The sequence below is a fragment of the Salminus brasiliensis genome, chromosome 2 (genome assembly GCF_030463535.1).
Source record: "Salminus brasiliensis chromosome 2, fSalBra1.hap2, whole genome shotgun sequence".
Lineage (NCBI taxonomy): Eukaryota > Metazoa > Chordata > Actinopteri > Characiformes > Bryconidae > Salminus > Salminus brasiliensis.
In genome coordinates, this window is record NC_132879.1 from 54,851,429 (window position 1) to 54,865,905 (window position 14,477).

A 14,477-nucleotide genomic window follows, 5' to 3' on the forward strand; every position below is an offset into this window, starting at 1 on the left:
TCCACAAACTTTTGCACATTTAGTCTATATTGTTGAAAGTGAGCTATACACACACACACACACAAAATATGTCAGTGCTTTATGATGATTGATTAGTTATATAATGTACATATAGTGTATCGTCACTATCATGCAAAAACCTTGTATCTCTATTTTTAGCGTTTTTGTACTTTCTGACATACTCTTCTTACACTGGCTTCCTGACACTGAACGTTAAGAAGGTCTGTTAAGTTGCTGTTTTGAAGGTGTAAGGTTTTTGCGTGACAGCAGTGATACAGTATATTGTGGGTTCTTCCTCCAGCACATTGTACACCCAGTGTTTCTGTTTCTGTCATGTCAGATATCCAGTATTACAGTCTCATAAGGATCTGTGTCAGCTTCTCATTGGACGTTTCTGGATCCAGGCCCAGGTCCTGTATCAGCACCTTTTTCTGAAAGTCCTGAAAGGAAACATTTCAGTGTCAATTGGTTAAAATGCACAGCAGGAAGCTTCCAACAAAATGCTTCACTAGATTTCGGATTCATCCTAATAATTTCAGGGCAACTTTTAGAACTGCATCAAATACAGATTGCATCCATTGAAGGAAGAAAAAAACACCAACATAACCAAAACAGAGCTGTATATACAACACCGCCAGGCAGTTATTACCAGTCTTAAGAGACCAGGCTCACATCTCTATAAGATATGAGATAAAATCTGACAGAACCGGGCCCTGAGGTGGTCCAGCGCACTAAGGCGTTGTCACTGTGATGGCAGGACCGCTGGTTTGTATCCCGGTCACGCTGCTAGCCATCGGCAGCCGGGGCCCAGAGAAATTGGCAATTGGCCTTGCTCTCAATAGGGTGGGTAGATGGCACTAACCGCCTACATCACTGTAGTGCTGCGCTGGCAGACGTCACTGGCTCCTGCTAGCCGGTGCCAGCCTAGTTCGGAAAAGAGGACCTTGGGTCGTTCAAAGCATATGGCAAACCTCAGGTGCTCTACAATGTCCAACACTCAGATCCAGAAGATGAGCCAAAGGACTCCTCGGAGATGCGACCCTTCCGGCAGCTTTAGGTAAGTCATTGTGTAGCGTAGCCTACAGCCTCCAATGTATTACATGAACATGTAGCTGCTAATTTTCCTGTAATACAGTGGTCATGGGACACTTTTCTGGGGGTGATGGCAGCACATGGGTCGAGAACCCCCTCCCATCTCAGTCATTTATGCTGAGATTTCTTTACAGACGTACTGTAGCTAAATTATATCACCCCACATCCCGGTTAGGCATATCTGTGGCACTGCCAGGGCTAAATTATTCTTGGTCTCCTGGTGATGGGGCGAGTCTCTGTAGGTCCGTAAGCATTTAATACGCTGTAACAAAAAGCTACATTTATTTTCCGTTAATTTAATATTAGATAAAGCCCACAGTAAGACGAAACGTGCGGCTGTGTTGACAGCTGATGTTCAGTCAAGCCGATCACATTTATAGCCGATCACATTTATTCAGCTCATCACATTTATATTAAGTTCTAAATTGAATTAGACTGGACTCAAACTGCAGATGCGCAGCTGTCCCATGAACAAAGGAAGACTGAAAATACGGTCAGTGTCACGGAAGATCAGCGGTGTCTGCTCAGTTGAAGAACACTGTGTTCTTATGGGAGTTGATGAACCGAGCTTGTGCTCTGTTGTGTGTTATGGTTTCCTTTTGTTTCGGGATCGGTCGAATGCAGAGTGGCCTGGCACTGCTCAGCATGCTGTACAAAACATCTGGTCTGGCTGAGTCAGTCTGTCCTTGAGTCTCACATCTGTGTGGTTAATCAGAGTTTCTGTGTATGTTTGTGTGGGTTTTTTTTTTTTTTTGTAGTTTGTAGGAAGACTAGATAAAATCAGACCTACAGGCCACAAAAGCCACGTAAACAGACCCCCTTCGGTTTTGGTGTCTGATTAGTGTTTGAGGTTTAAATGAAGATGAGAAAATGATTAGTACATTTGGGACGTTTTCCTCAAACTCCTCAAATCTCTGGACATTGGTCCCTTCATCATTAAATACATAGATAAACCCAAACGCAACATTGCCTAATATTGTCGTAGATCTTCCTCATGCCACAAAAACAGCTCTGGCCCATCAAGGCATGACCCACTTTGACCTCATGACCTCTGAAGGCGTCCTGCTGTGGTATCTGTGGCACCACGACTAACTAACGTTAGCAGCAGCTCCTTTAATAAGTCCTGTAAGCTGTGAGGTGGGCGGGACCTCCATGAGCATCAATGAGCCTTGTCCTTCCTTGGAGCACTTTTGGTAGATGCTGACCACTGCATACCAGGAGCACCCTAAAAGACCTGTCTGATGTTTTGGAGATGTGCTGACCCGGACGTCTAGAACATCAGAGTTTGGTTGTCATCTCAGATTCTTAGTGGTTTTAATGTAATGGCTGATTGGTGTATATATTCACATGTCTAAAAAGCAGCTAGCGTATTTATATTATGAAAAACATTAAGGCACAAGTGTACATGCACGTGTGTGTGTGTGTGTGTGTGTGTGTGTGTGTAAGACTAATGGGGTTACCTCACCCTGAATTCACGTAGCCTGTGTAATCTGTTGTGGAGAGACTCGCGTTCAGATGCTAGTTTCGCCACATGACTTTTCCACTCCTCCTCCTTCTTCTTCAGAGGACACACACACACACACACACACAGTCACACACACTTCAGTCTGACACTAATCTGATTAGCAGTATGATCAGTTATAGTAAAAGCTGAAAGCAATGGTTTGGCCAAAAATCTAATTTACACTGGGTTTTTTTTCTGCACTGAAGCTGTGTGGCAAATTCCAGTGAGCACAAGGACATCTAACAGACGTCAATACAACGACTACGATCACACTCAAGCGATGTCTGGATCCCATCCGAAGTTAAAGTTTAAAACAATGGAGCTTCACAACACTAAATAATTGAATGTCATTTAAACTAATATAAAAGGGCAGCTTAGGTTGAGAAAGACAACTAGTATCAGCTGTAATAACTAGTTTCCACAGTGTAAATAGTATAACAACATCAGTCGATGCTCACTGGGATGCAGCTAACATGTAGTGGAGTAACGGATCAACTTATAGTGGTGTAATGGATCAAAAACCTGGATCATTTCTCAGATCAACAAATTTGAGACAGTAATTTTAGCTTTCAATTTAAACTTCAAACTGCTTAATTTGTGGTAGTTACTTTTATTTTTATATGGTCTGTTTGTTCATTCGTATAAGTGAATTATTTTTACACTGTCTGTTCATTTTTATTTGTGACTTTTATTTTGACATAGCCTGTTTGTTTGTTAGTATTAGAGACTTTTTACAACAATTTTTGACATGGTATGTTTGTTCATTTGTGTTAATGGCTGATGTTTTGACGCAATGTGTTTGTTCATTTGTATAAGGGACTTTTATTTTGACACAACCTGTTTGTTCATTTATATTAGTGACTCTTATTTTGACATGGCGTGTTTGTTCATTTGTATTAGTGACTTATTTTTTGTAAGGTCTATTTGTTTATATTAGTGACTGTTCAGTTTGTTCTTTCGTACTAGTGACTTTTTGCATCAATTTTTGACACAATCTGTTTGTTCGTTTGCATTAGTGACTTTTATTTTGACACGGTCTGTTTGTTTGTTTGTAGTAGTGACTTTTTGCAACAATTCACTTGTTCTGTTTGTTTGTTTGCATTAGTGACTTTTATTTTGACATGATGTGTTCATTTGTATTAGTGAATTTTTCTGTGATCCATTACACCACTAGAAGCTAATATGTGTGACTGTCTGTTTGTTCATGTATTAGTGACTTTTTGCAACAATTACTCACAATCTGTTTATTCGTTTGCATTACTGACTTTTATTTTGACATGTCTGTCTGTTTGTACGTTTATACTAGTGACTTTTTCAAACAATTTTTCACTCCTTCTGTTTGTTTGTTTGCATTACTGACTTTTATTTTGACAGTATGTTTGTTCGTTTGCAGTACTGATTTTTATTTTGACAGTCTGTTTATTTGTTTGCATTAAAGACTTTTACTTTGACAGTCTGTTTATTCGTTTGCATTACTAACTTTTATTTTGACAGTCTGTTTGTTCGTTTGCATTAGAGACTTTTATTTTGACAGTCTGTTTGTTCGTGTGCATTACTGACTTTTATTTTGACAGTCTGTTTATTCGTTTGCATTATTAACTTTTATTTTGACAGTCTGTTCGTTTGCAGTACTGATTTTTATTTTGACAGTCTGTTTATTCGTTTGCATTACTGACTTTTATTTTGACAGTCTGTTTATTCGTTTGCATTAGAGACTTTTACTTTGACAGTCTGTTTATTCGTTTGCATTACTAACTTTTATTTTGACAGTCTGTTTGTTCGTTTGCATTAGAGACTTTTACTTTGACAGTCTGTTTATTCGTTTGCGTTACTGACTTTTATTTTGACACGGTCTGTTTGTTCGTTTGCATTAGAGACTTTTATTTTGACACGGTCTGTTTATTCGTTTGCATTACTAACTTTTATTTTGACAGTCTGTTTATTCGTTTGCATTACTGACTTTTATTTTGACAGTCTGTTTATTCGTTTGCATTACTAACTTTTATTTTGACAGTCTGTTTGTTCGTTTGCATTAGAGACTTTTACTTTGACAGTCTGTTTATTCGTTTGCATTAGAGACTTTTATTTTGACAGTCTGTTTATTCGTTCGCATTAGAGACTTTTACTTTGACAGTCTGTTTATTCGTTTGCATTAGAGATTTTTATTTTGACAGTCTGTTTATTCGTTTGCATTAGAGACTTTTATTTTGACACGGTCTGTCTCTTTGAATTAGTGGATTTTTCTGTGATCTATTACACCACTAGAAGCTAATATGTGTGAACGAAGACCCCCCCCCCCCCCCCCCTCATGCTCACCTGGTGGCCATAAGCTTGTATTACGTATTAGCTGCATTAGCCTAACACCTCCAGTTCATACATCCACCAAACCAAACGTCTGACCCTAAGCAGCTCTTGGCTAATCGACTACATTCGGGGGACTGTGTAAATATGATAACTGCCGAAATGCACAGCTTGAAGGATCCCATTAGAAGCAGAAGCAAATTCCTCGAGGCAGGAGTGTGAGGTCTGGTCTGCTGGCCTGTGGGAGGCTGAAAACAGCTCACACTCTGAACTGGAGGAGATGGCTCCTCCCTGGACCTTAGACCTACCCCTACATACTGCAGAATACAGAAATACCTAATGCTGAAAAATCGCTTCCTGTGTTGCTAAGAGACAGCCCTCGCTGTCCATGTCTGGGCGATCCGGTTGATGTGGAGTGATATAATAGGGCTGGGCCAGACCCTCTGCCGTTCCTCTCCTAAAACATGTCCTGTGGGGACGCTCCTTCCTGCTATTCGTGTGGCTCCTATAGGCAGAGCGCTGTGCCTGGAGCTTTTCGGCATATGGAAAGCATTGAGACGCGGCGCCTCCGCTTGTAACGGCTCTTAAAAACATGTTCCGGCACCTCATTCCCCAGACGCCCGAATCCTTCACACCCAGCTCCCCTTCCCAAGGAGGGATTGCCAGAGGTGTCTATATAGTCCTGTTTATTTATTTGGTTTGGGAAAATGGTGGTGATGGATGGTAAATGCCTCAAATGGAGGACACATGGGAACGAAGGCCTGGCACTATTAGGCCTCGGCCTCTTCTAAGCCGAGATGGAACAAGCAGCTGGGCAGGAAGGAACTGCAAGTAGTCGACCGTCAGTTTGTAGCTTTTGGGAATTAGGGGGGGCAAAACAAGGTCTGGGCTAACAAGGGTCCCAAGAGGGGAAAAACAAAATAAGCCCATAAGGACATTTAATTTAACCCAACCCGCATTAATATAGTGTAAAATATGGACAAAAGTATTGGGACACCTGCTCATTCATGGTTTCTTCTGAAATCAAGGGTATTAAAAAGAGTTGATCCTGCTTTTGTTGGAGTAACTGTCTCTACTGTCCAGGAGAGAAGGCTTTCTACTAGATTATGGAGGAGCAGGGCATTGCTGTGAGGATTTAATTAATTAATTAATTAATTAATTGAGATAATGCACCAAGTTTCACTTGTGAACCAGCCACGGGTAGCACCTTCATCCATTCGTTAGTCATTGGACTGTGCTCAGCTAACTCGTGAGGACGTTGATGACTTCCTTACTTTGCCCATCATTTCTATACACTATATATATATATATATATATATATATATATATATATATATATATATATATATATTGGTGCTGGACCTAAGACATGGGACAAGACTTCAGAAGATCAGCCTGGTGAGAGCTTCCCAAGTGGTTGACGTTCCAGTCACAAAGGAAAACAACAACAACAACAAGAGCAAAATCTGTCCTTTGCTGACCTCACACTCTGCCGTTAGACCGTCACCATGCTGGCAGTGGACCTCATGCAGCTGGGAGGCTTCTTTCCTTCCACACACACACAAACACCTACTACGACTCCTTACTCTGGGCCTCTGCTGCTGTTGCTACAGCCCTGAACCTCTGCCAGCTCAGCACACTCTCCCTCCGTCTGCTGTTTACGTGAAAGGAAGTGAGGAATCAGTGTTATTGTAGGAATCTCCATGACTCTACTCAGCATTGTTTGGTTTGGGCAGCAGGGGTCATTGCACATGCAGCTGCAGCCAAGCAATTCACCAGTAATGCAATCAAGCGCAATTAGGCTTACAAGTAAGTCTGTTGAGGAAGGCTGGTTGTGCTTGCAAAGACATAGCCCTGGGTATCAGACTTGGTTATAAATAGTGTTATCGCTGCAGATGGACATAGCTCAGGCTGGGCAGGCTGGCGCCTATCTGTGGTATTTAGGAAGCTGTGTACTAGGGGTGTTGAACTGAAACCATGGCTGACTCATAGCGATTCAATCTGAATATGACGCTTTAGGAGATGATTCAGTGCATTCTGAAATATTTATTGGATTGAGAAACAGCTCAAGAAGTTAACTTAGGCCAAAAATGAGTGCATACTGTACTGACCGACCACTCCGCTCCATCAGCTCCACTTCTCATATAGGAGCACTGTGTAGTTCTGTGATTCCAGACTGTATCCATCTGTTTTTCTGCAGACTCTGTTATCAGCCTCCTTCTTTCACCTTGTTCTACAATGATCAGGACCCCACAGGACTGACCACCACAGAGCAGGTAGGTAGTATTATTTGGGTGGTGGGTCATTCTCAGCACTGCAGTAACACTGACTGACAGGGTGGTGGTGTGTTAGCATGTGTTGCGGAGGTACGAGAACTGGTGCTGCTGGAGTTCTTAAACACCTCAGTGTCACAGCTAGACTGAGAATAGTCCACCAACCAGAAATACCCAGCCAACAGCGTCCTGAGGGCAGCAGCGTCTTGAGTAAGGACTAGAGGATGACCAACACAAACTGTGCAGCAACAAATCAGAGCTTCTGTCTCTAACTTGGTGGACAAACTAGGTAGGAGTGTCTAACAGAGTGGACAGTGAGTGGACAGACACAGTGTTCAAACACTCCAGCAGCACTGCTGCGTCTGATCCACTCGTTCCACCAGCACAACATGCACACCTTACTAACACACTCACCACAACCACGTCAGTCAGTGTCACTGCAGTGCTGAGAATGACCAACCACCCCAATACTACAGCCTGCTCTGTGGTGGTCAGTCCTGTGGGGTTCTGAGCATTGAGGAACAGGGTGAAAGGAGGCTAATTAACAAAATAGGCACAGAATTAGATGGACAGCAGTCTGGCAATTGAATCGCCATCTTCAGATCAACGCTTCATGAGCCTTCTTACATCCCAACATGCATTTTTACCCTCTGCTGCTCCTCCAGCTGCTGCTGCCTCTCCTGCTCCTGCTGCTCTCGCTCCAACCTCCGACGGAGCTGCAGGACATAGCGCACAGTTAGCTGCTGTACTAACGAAACCAGCAAATATTCCTTTATTGGAATTGACACAATTTCCCCTCACAGAAAATGTTGTCAATCAGCCACGACATGTTCAGTTCTGCCCTGGAGCTACAAGGCTAACAAATGCGCTAATGGAAGCTAACGGCTAACGTACACCAATAATCATCCAGCCTCATGCGTACATCCTCACACTTGCCTAAACAGTGGCGAATTGCCTAAACAGACTTGCTTGTGCACTTTTAGATGGGGGGAAGCTAGCTAGCGTGCTGCATGGCTAAAAACATTAGCTATATTCTGAGGCTTGAATTTTGTCGGTACTTTTGTCGGTAGATTTGTATGGATAACAATGCGTCTTACAGTGTTAGAACATAAGCAAACATAAGCAAGTCTATTTAGAATTACTTTCAAATATGACATGGTTTGTGGCAAGTGTAAGATTTGTACCATGCTAGCTAGTTGAGTACGAGCTACTTTTTAACATTTTTGGCCCTCTTTAGTTTTCTCCATGGTTTAAACCCATTGTGGATGAATGGACCAATAGAAATGCTCTAAATTACTTAGAATAAGCTCTTATTTTACATTGACTTAAGACCTTTAAGACCATTTTTGCCCTCTCCTGTAAAGTCGCCATTTTGGACAGTAACAATATAGCCCCCTAACAATGGCCGCCCCCAATCTCAACCACTTCCACATATTGCATATTTTCGCTCTAGATGCGCAAGATTACGGCATTGTAGCGATGTCATTTCATGCCAGAATAAAGTTGAAATGCCTCTCCACGGCGGAAGCTTACTTTTTTTTTATTCCATCCAAGTGATTGGCAAAGCGAGAGCGTAGAGAGCTATACATGGCACGTGGTCAATGTTGGGGGCGGCCATTGTTAGGGGACTAACTGTAACTAGCTATATTAAAACTTATAGCTCCAGCGAAAACTGAAGAGGAAAGCCAAACCTGAAGGGCAGACGAGTTCTGGCTGGTCGGCTACGTTTGGGAATTTATGAGGAGAACTGACGGGAAACATTTCACAGGGCTATTTACCCTTTCTCCTTGTTTTTGCTGCCACTCACTGTCCTGAAACGTGCTGTCCTCTGGAGTCTTCTCCAGCTCTCTCCGGCCTTGTAGGAACATGTAGTCCTCCTCCTTGCACATGTCTCTCATACACTGCGTAAAAGACAGCAAGGCACCATTCTGGTGAGCCTTTAGAGCAAGTATTATAAGTGAATGAGCTCTGCTGGTCACAGTGTAGCAAACAAACACTATATGTCCAAATGTTTGTGGACACCCCTTCTAATGAATGCATTCAGCTACTTTAAGCTGCTTTCGTTGCTGACACAGATGTGCTAATGCACACATATACACAGTTTGTCTAGTCCCTGTATTGTAGAGAAGTACTGCCAATTGAATAGGACTCTCTGGAGCAGATAAACATCATGAACCAACTGGCACCATGCTGCCTAATGCCAGGCGTGAGCTAAGGTATAAGGTATAAGGCCCCAAGCATTGAGCTGTGGAGCAGTGGAACTAGCTGTGGAACTACTTGTGGAATGATGGTTGGTGCTCCATCCAGTACTTTTGGATGTGGTGGGGTGGTGATAGTCCAACATCCTGACCTCGCTAACGCTCTTTTAGCTCATGCAATCAAATTCTCACAGCAGTGCTCCTCCAAAATAGTAGAAAGTCATATTCCCTGGACAGTAGAGATAGTAGAGAGATACTCCAACAAAAGCAGGATCAGCTCTTTTCTTATACCCATTGATTTCTGAAGAAACAATGAAGGAGCAGGTGTCCTAATATATTTGGACATATAGCGTAAGACCACCAGTGTCGAAACCAGACAGGACAGGACATGTTATTCCATATATCTGGTTTAAAGGGATTGGACTATTCAACTTTTTGAGGAAATTTTAGATATATAGTAGGAATGTGATGAGCTGCACGTGTACCTTAGACATGGGAATTCCAGCGAACCTCTTTACATGGGCCATCCCGAGTCGAAGTTGCTGAGGATCACACGGCTCATTAATACACATCAATTTAAATATTATAGATAATTCCTTTAAATCGCAGGCCTTCTCGATGAGTACTCTTTAGAACGACATGGAATTCTGAAAATACAGCAATTACAGCAAGTGTAGCTGCAGTTTGCCCATGTGTTTACTCAAAGAGCCCCAATTTCTTCCCATTACTTTGTCACAGATCCCACAATTCCATCTCTACTAGAACAACAATGGCTCTCAATACACCTGCAATGAGAATAACCTTGATAACTCACCTGAGCTGCAGATATCCTGTATTGTCTTTGCTCTTGTGTGCTCTCCTTTAGCTATCCCACAGATATTATGAGGCGGTCAACCTACTGTCACAATCAGTAATATACCCTGACGACACAGAGCAGACATCACAGCTATTTCGGCAGAGGGCTGCTAGAACTGCCACTGGAGTGCTAATAAAATCCAGCATTGCAGCCATCTTAACTAATTGTTCCTGCCCCTGTCGCTATGTTCCCAGCGGTGCTGATGTTCAAAATCGGACCCCTTCCCTCATCCGAATCCAAGCTTCAGGCTAATTCTAAATTTTGGGGGGAAAAAAACACACATCTGCTTTCAGGTCAGAGAGGAACCCCTCCTGACAGGCCTCTTCACCAGCAAGGCCCCGTTTCTGCAGAAAGGTCAGAGGAACTGGCTACGGGGTCACCGTGGCAGTGCCCTTGAAGCGCAATGAGAGAATGACATCTTTACACTCGTCAGGGGACTGGAGTGAGTGTGATGAGAGTGACATGAAGAAGAATCTGTGAGTTGAGGGCTCGGCGCTTTTGTCAGTAATCCGAGACTTGCGCAGCAGGCAGGAGAGAATGAGAGCGAGACGTGAGTGGATATTACTTTATGGAAATGTGAGGAGAGTGAGAGATGAATAGATGACCTTTCCAAGGCCAGAGGGTGTTTGTTGTAGTTTTGTGTGAACAGTTTACCCTCGCGTTCTTCGGGGCAGGGTGCTGAGATGAGGTGTTGTGTCATAGCCCCTGGAGCATTGACTGGACTTTGAGGTCAAGGGGCTTTATGACTGTTGGGGCTTGGAATTTTCTCCAGTTTCGTTCTCATAAAGACCTCACGAAATGGCCCTTAGGCAATAGGCTAGACCACATTTCGCTCAGGTTTAAGCATTATTCTGCAATATTTATTTTTTTAAATACGCCGATCAGCCAAAACAATAAAACCAATATTGAGAAGGCCCACTTGTGCCACCACAACACCTCTGAAGGCGTCCTGCTGTGGAACCAAGACTAACTAACGTTAGCAGCAGATCCTTTAATAAGGTCTGTAAGTTGTGAGGTGCGCTGGGCCTCCATGAGCATCAATGAGCCTTTGACCCTGCCGCTGGTTCACTGGTTGTCCTTTTTGGAGCACTTTTAGTAGGTACTGACCACTGCATACCAGAACAACACCACAAGACCTGATGCTTGATGGTTTGGAGATGTTCTGATGACCCAGTCGTCTACAGCATCACAGTTTGGTTCTTGTCAAAGTGGCTCAGATTCTTACGCCCACCCATTTGTTCTGCTTTTCATCACCTTCAAAACTAAGAAAATCAGTGTTTTTCACTTTTCCAGGCTGATCAGTGTACACTGAAGGTTCTAGATATCTAGATGTCCTCCACATATGGTTTGTCCGCTCAAAAATGTACCCTTATTTACTGCAAATGGGCTGGAGCCTAAAGAAAGCTCAGGAGACTGTTCATATCTACACATAGACCATAGCCTTTTGGACATCCAAGGAACGTTTGTTCATCCAGAGTCCCGGTGCTTGTCTTCTCAAAGTTGTGGTTCCCAATCCTATAGGACCCCCTGCCCTGCACAATTGAGTGTCTACCCCACTCCCAGCACACCTTATCCAGTTAAACAGCTCATCATTAAGCCATTCCTGAGTGGACGATGGTGTGTTTGACCAGGAAACCAGAAAAATGAGCAAGTCAGGGGGGCCCTCCTCTAAGCCACTGTTCTAAAGGATGGTGGGCTGCTATATGTGGAGGTTCTTTTAGCTTCAGATAGGTTCTTCAAACACGGATAAACTCAGATGTTCTGTAGGGAACCAAAAGCGGTTCCTCAACTCTGACCTTGTCTCCATTTTCCATTCCTGGACTTTGTGATTCTTGGCAGGCCGAAGCAATCGATTGACCTGTATGCAGCGCACAACCCAGATAGGGCCCATGCTTACCCTCTCCAGGTCCCATCACTGACCCTGGTGGACATCCATATGCGAGGCCAACGTGAAATCCAAGGACAACATGTTCTGGTTACCAGTTGGGCTACCCATACAGGCCCCTTATGGACACATTAGATGGGAATGGACTATTTTAACACAGCATTTAAGGCATGTGTGTGACATGTGTATGCCCAAGACCACCACGTAACCCACTGTGAAAAAACAGCAAAAACACACAAGCACAGCGGGTAAAGAGATTGGCTGGGTATGAGATTTTGGTGATGCTACCATTAGACCAGTGGAAGGAAATGTAAGTGACCACCACTATTTGGCAGCCTTCTATCTGCCCTATCTGGCTTGTGCGCTGCATGGGCAATCGATTGCACCGTCTGTTTCCTTGATTTCCGGTCTGGAATCTAAAAAATACAGAAGGTCCAGGATAGATGGTGCTATGGCGTCTATATTTATACATTTATTTTGAAAACTGTTTCCTAAACGAGTTAACGGATTTCTTCAACAGCTACGCTGAATAGTGTTTACGTACTATTTAGGTCATTTGCCTTGGTTTAATTGTAGAGCCATGACTGTGCCAGTGTTCTTCCATACAAGAGACCTTTGTATTCAATAAACAAGTGTAGTGAGTCATTCAGAACCACATTCTGCTCAGCAGTTAAATAGAAATATTGTTCAAATTGATTTCATTTAGTATGTGTTGACTGTTGGGCTCTTTAGGATAAAAATGGCACTACGGTTATATAGCAGAGGCATTTTACCTCAGATGACCAAGGCTATTGGTGCCCTAATGAGTGAATCGTAATGTTTTTTTCTGCCTCGAAAATGAGTCTTAAGAACTACTAAGAACAAGCTACAAGAGGATTACATCCTAATTAACCACAGTCCAGGGCTATTTTCTCCTTGTGAGCTTTGGCATATGGTTTGCTGTCTTTAGAGGCTGCCAAATAGTGGTGGTCACTTACATTTCCTTCCACTGGTCTCACGGTAGCATGGCCACAGCAGGCATCACCAAAATCTCATAACCAGCAATGACAGCCAATCTCTTTACCTGCTGTGCTTGTGTGTTGTTGCTGTTTTTTCACAGTGGGTTACGTGTTTTTAAGAGTGCAATTAAGAGTCAATTTGCAATTATCTGTAAATAATCTGTAAATAATATTGTTATTGCTTTTTTTACTTCTATTATTTATATTGTGTATATGGTGGTAATTTATCTATGTTTTTGCATCTGAGTGTCTTGCTATCTTTTTTCTGCTGGGACACTGAGAATTTCCTTTATTAGTCACTGTGGGACTAATAAAGAATGATCTTATCTTATCTTATCTTATTAAAATAGTCCCTGCCCAGCTAATGTGTCCATATAGGGCCTGTATGGGTAGCCCAACTAGCAGCTAGACCATGTTGTCCTCGGGTTCTGCGTTGGCTTTGCATATGGATGTCCACCAGGGTCAGCGATGGGACCTGGATGGGCTAAGCATGTGTGCTGCATACAGGGCCTACGTGGGACCCATGTGAGATTAAGGTGGGCTGTAATAATGGGGCTGATTTGGGAAGGCCAATTGGGACCCAGTAAAAACACATGTGAGCCCCACATGAGAGTGTTGGCATTTTATATTAATAACACATACGGGGCAGTGGTGGCTCAGCGGTTTGAGCGTCAGGCTATCGATAACAGGGTTGTGGGTTCGATTCCCAGGCTCTTGAGCAAGCCCCTTTACCCTCTCTGCTTCCCCGGGTGCTGGAGTTGGCTGCCCACCGCTCTGGGTGTGTGTGTGTGTACTCACTGCCCCTAGTTCACTAGTGTGTGTGAGTGTGTGTTCACTACCACAGATGGATTAAATGCAGAGGACACATTTCGCTGTACAGTGCACACTGTACAGTGACAAATACACCTTTCAATTAATGACTGAACATGACTTTCTACATTTGTAGGTCCAAGAGGCTGTGGATTGCAGTGACGTCTCCATGGTTAATAAGGTTAAAAGTGGGGTTTAACACCCCTAAACTATGGTAAAATCTGTGTAATTGCATGGCCACCTGTGGCTTATTGCATTATTAATATGTTGCGGACACTTGATGATGTATAGTCACATTTTCTGGTTAACTTGCATATGTACCAATGAGCAGTGTTATGTTTTTTTGCATCCAATTAATTGAATCTTATCTTCAGTAAATAAATAAAAATAAAGACCGTGTTGAAACAGATGTTATAAAAAAACATGTTTATTCAGAGAAGTCCTTGCGGTAACAGGAGGAGGGGTTGTCATTGTGTTTAAGTGGTCGGCCGTTTCACTCACAACACTCCTTCAAGTATCAGAAAGCAAAAAAAAAAAACGGTCAAATTGAGCCAGACATT

General features: G+C 43.0%; 1 protein-coding gene across 1 annotated transcript; it reads right to left on the reverse strand.

Moving 5' to 3' along the window:
- Positions 1 to 350: 350 nt before the first annotated feature.
- LOC140550159 (uncharacterized) lies at positions 351 to 9,895 on the reverse strand. Its single transcript, XM_072673994.1, has 5 exons — positions 9,854 to 9,895; positions 8,949 to 9,071; positions 7,818 to 7,886; positions 2,558 to 2,650; positions 351 to 440 (listed from the first exon to the last, which is right to left on the reverse strand). The coding sequence occupies exons 1-5, from the start codon at positions 9,893 to 9,895 to the stop codon at positions 351 to 353; spliced, it is 417 nt and encodes a 138-aa protein (XP_072530095.1).
- Between the last annotated feature and the right edge of the window lie 4,582 nt (positions 9,896 to 14,477).